This window comes from Herpailurus yagouaroundi, unplaced genomic scaffold (genome assembly GCF_014898765.1).
Source record: "Herpailurus yagouaroundi ecotype Mexico unplaced genomic scaffold, PumYag 538, whole genome shotgun sequence".
In the NCBI taxonomy this organism is placed as follows: Eukaryota; Metazoa; Chordata; class Mammalia; order Carnivora; family Felidae; genus Herpailurus; species Herpailurus yagouaroundi.
The window spans coordinates 1-4,595 of NW_024412755.1; the positions used below are offsets into that span (position 1 = coordinate 1).

The 4,595-nt window shown below is 34.7% G+C and overlaps 1 protein-coding gene across 1 annotated transcript; it reads right to left on the minus strand.

The window, feature by feature from the left end:
- Positions 1-1,924: 1,924 nt before the first annotated feature.
- Positions 1,925-2,857, minus strand: LOC121023270 (olfactory receptor 4Q2). Its single transcript, XM_040465035.1, has one exon. It carries the CDS (start codon positions 2,855-2,857, stop codon positions 1,925-1,927), a length of 933 nt encoding a protein of 310 aa, XP_040320969.1.
- Positions 2,858-4,595: the final 1,738 nt, after the last annotated feature.

A 4,595-nucleotide genomic window follows, 5' to 3' on the forward strand; every position in this document is an offset into this window, starting at 1 on the left:
CTTTTGTAATACTGTTATTAAAGTACTAAGAATTCAAAAACACACTTCTCTGATTTCATAGATGAAAATCACATGATTTAAAGTTGTTTGTATTGTGAATTTGATTAATTAATTAATATTTAGATATCTGACTTCTCTCACAATAATAATGTTATAATTTTTTTTTTCATTAAGTCCTCCTTCTGTAATATCTCTCAGTGTTTCCTACTTCTCAATGAAAATTTACAAATTATCTTTCCAAGTACGGGAAAAGAAAACAACTCTGAAATATCTCTTCCTTAATCCTTACCACATTGATCAGAGAGCATATAAAAACCTCCTTCATTTATTGAACATGTTTTTATTGAATATCTTTTATTTTAGATATTTTAGAAAGTAAGCTTCAGGGATATAAAGATAATAAAGACAAAACTTCAGTCCCCAATGAATTTACCTAACATTCCTGGCTTCTGTCTCTGTTGCACAAATAAGTTGCTGAAAATGCTTCTATAATTTTCTTGCTTTAAAAGGCTGTAGAAATATAAACTGCTTTATAGTCCATTTGTATTTTAGATTTGTATTTTGTGTCTAGTTTGTTTTTAACTTGAATGTCAATCAATTTTCCCATCTTTGATTATAAAATTTTAGTAAGGAGTACATAAGCCTATGAATTAGTCTTAATATAATTCTGAGGATAACCAATGCCAATAAGGGTTTTTTTATGATAATGGTTTTAGTAATATAAATTGTGCCTCACATTAATAATGAAAATGTCGTGGCTCATTTCTGTATACTTTCTGGCATCCTCCCTAAACCAGTTACAGTAGATAATATTGTTTACATAAGGCATATCAGCCAGTTTAAATTTTTACCATCTGTATTTTGCTGTCATTGAAAAATCAAATTTAATGAATAAATAATGGTGAACTCCTGTTATGAACCAAGCACCAAACTAGATACATTCACATCTATTGACATTTTTAGCCCTCACAAGGACAATGAGAAGTAGGCATCATTCTGTGCATGTTACAGTTGAAATTAGTTTCAGTTAATTAAATGACTTGTCTAGATTCACTTGGCTTGTAATTCAAAGAAATTTAGTTGCACCCACACTATTAGACAATTGCTTTTTTTATGTTTATTTATTTTTGAAAGAAAGAGTATGGGCAGGGGAAGGGCAGAGAGAGAGGGAGACAGAATCCAAAGCAGACTCCAGGCTCTGAACTGTCAGCACAGATCCTGACACAGGGCTTGAACTCAAAGACAATAAGATCATGACCTGAGCCTCAAGAACCTTGAGATCATGATCTGAGCTGAAGTTGGATGCTTAACTGACTGAGCCACCCAGGAGCCCCTAGGCGGTTGCTTTCTTAATTGCACTACGAGGTGGTAGTTAGTGGTGTGGTAATGTGATGAAACCAACTGATATATCCCATTAGTGTGTTGTTATACAGTCGTATAAATCAGATTTACTCTACTTCATCTAACTGATTACCATATAAATATTTTGTGAGAGTGTGAACCACATATATATTCCTTATCCAGTTCAGACATCTGGCTAGAATGTGAAAATTGAGAAGAAAATCAAAGACAAGGTGAAGAAAGTGGTGAGAGTTTGGAAAGGGTAGTTTGTACCAGTGTGTGGCAGCAAACTAAATGGAAAGAACGAATGGAATAAGGTTTGATCAGATGAATGGATAGAATAGAAGAACACAGTTGACAGAAAAACAAAATGGATGCTTCAGGGAAGAAAAAGGAAACAGAAGACAGAACAATTCACCATGAAAGGAGTTTTTCTGAGTATAATTGTAGTGCCCTATCTAGTATTATGGTTTAATGGAAGAAAACCAAACAACTAGGCTACCTACTCTTAATTCCTTAGTGAAAAAGTATTTTAATTTCAGGTTTTTTGCTCTCAAAAACTCACTTTAACTGCTTATGTCTCCTACTTTTTCCAAGTAAGTCCACTCCTGTCCCACAGTTTCTGCATGGCTGACTTGACCTCTTTGTTCCGAAGCGTATAAATGAGGGGATTCATCATGGGGGTAATAACATTGTAGAGTACAGACACCATCTTGTCCACAGAAAAAGTGGAGAAGGGACGGGCATAGATGAAAATACAGGGTCCAAAGAAGAGTGTTACCACCATGAGGTGGGAGCCACAGGTGGAGAGTGCCTTTCGCCTTCCCTCCTTGGAGCGAATCTTGACCAGGATAGTGGAGTAGGAAGAAACCAGTACCACAAAGGAGCTGGTAGAGATCAACCCACTGTTAGACACCATTAGCAATTCAATGACAAAGGTGTCTGTACAGGCAAGTTTGATGACAGGGGGAACATCACAAAAGAAGTTGTCCACATGGTTTGGTCCACAAAAGGGCAGACGGATAGTGAGAATCGTCTGGACAGTAGAGTGCACAAATCCTCCCATCCAGGAGGCAGCTACCAACACACAGCATAATCCTCGACTCATGATAGTGGTATAATGCAGGGGGCGACAAATTGCAACATAGCGATCATAGGCCATCACTGTGAGCAGGAACATCTCAGCTGCCCCTACAAAATGCAGAAAGAAGAGCTGTGCAATGCATTGGTCATAGTGAATGAGCTTGTCATTATCAAGAAAGTCAGCCAGAAGCTTCGGAGTAGTTACTGTTGAATAACATAAGTCCAGGAAAGAGAGGTTGCCAAGAAGGAAATACATAGGTGATGAATTCAAATAGTTATCAGAGGCCACTGTGACCATGATGAGGACATTGCCTACCCAAGTGGACACATAGAAGAAAAGAAATAGTACAAATAGTCCTGCCTCAGTAGATGGTGTCTGCGAGAAGCCTGCCAGGACAAAGTCTATCACCACCTCTGTTTGATTTTCATCCATTTGACCTGGCTCCCTGATCAAATAAATTAAACAAGACGCATTAGTAACATTGAAAGTGGGTGAGATATTTCACACAGAATACAAGAATCTTCTCATTTCAAAGGAGATATTTTTCTCTAGGATATATCCTGGTTGATTAGAAGAAATTTGTTTCTCCTGAGCTGATATTGAATATATATTCTCGAATAGTTCCAACTTTAAGACAATGATGAAGTGTCCAAGATATCTTGGAGCATGAAGGTCTACAGCCTTTAACTTTAACTTGATGCATCTCTGTCTCCCATTAATCAGTATTTTCCTTCTCTTTTCATTTTTACATTCAGTCACAAGATGTAAGTTAACATTTCCCTGAAATATTAATTTTTAATAAAAATCTTCAGGAAAAAACCTTGAAGGTAGAATTTAAGACTCTGGTGAACAGGCATTAGGATTTGTAGAGGTTTTAATTTAGGATGGGAAGTTGACTATGTAGATGGTTAGGCTACTATAATAACCCTGTACCCTTTTCTGTCAGCATAACTCTTATGGGGCTCTACCCTGTGCAAACGAGTGTAGGAAGGATCAGGTTCCAGTTTGGGCTTATTGCTAGTTCATTGACCGTTGCCTAACTTTCCTGGATATCTGCCTGTATGTAATACATTTCTGTTCAGCTTATTATTGTGTATAATTCATTTCTCATATTAAGTCATAGCTGTGGGCACAAGTTATGCCCTTCATTATATAAATAGAATGATAAAAGGGTAATTTATACGTTCAGGTGACTCCCTCTTTTGTCCTATCAAATTGAGTACAAGGAAATTACTTCCCTGCAATAAAAGAATTAGCGTTTCAGGGAGTATATATGTGTTTGTGTTTTTTATGCATTTATGTGAGCAATGGCTGTAAGGTGCTACCGCATGAGATGAAATAGGTGATAGTCCTATGAGGAATGTGGGGGCTCATGATAGCTGCTGTTGACTCAAATTCTACAGTTCTACAACACAGAGAACTATTTTTATCAAATAAGGGACATAATAATTTAAAGTTTGGATATTGGTGAATTTTCTTTGTCTCATCATAGTTTATGTATCCTCTATAAACTAAATATATATAGGCAATTCAATAAGAATAGTTTTGAAAAATTAATTTCAAACTATATAAAGTTTAGTTTAAACAAAATTTACATATGTCAGTAGAAATGTACTCTCTAACAATTATAAATATCAAAAAATAATATGAAGAAAAATCCAGAAATGTAAATATTATTTTGTTAAAATGATGTTTGCAAAAAGATACATTAACCTGAGAAAATGATTACATTAAAAAGGGAAAAAGACACCAAAGTACATTCAAAATATGACAAAATCTATATATACAGAAAAGTAAAGCTATAAGCAACTAGATTAAAGGTAAAGGCAACAAAATCTTCATAAATGTTGACTTTTATAGCTGGGCTTTTCTTTTTACTTATTAGTAGTTTCAAATTTGCTATAATATTTATGTATAAATACTAGTTTATTATGTATTATGGTAAATACATAACTTTCTGTGAATTTGTGTGGTTGTGCATATCCACAGGTCTTAGGACTTACTATTTTATTTTTATATGAAAACTCTGATGTTTGGAGTTTGTTCTTTTTCTACAACTTAGTTATTATTAATTTATAATTACTAAATTTCAGATAAAAATTCCTCTTGATTATAATTCATGTAACTTTTTTTGAGAGTAATAGTTGTTGCTTACATGTACAACCTCAGA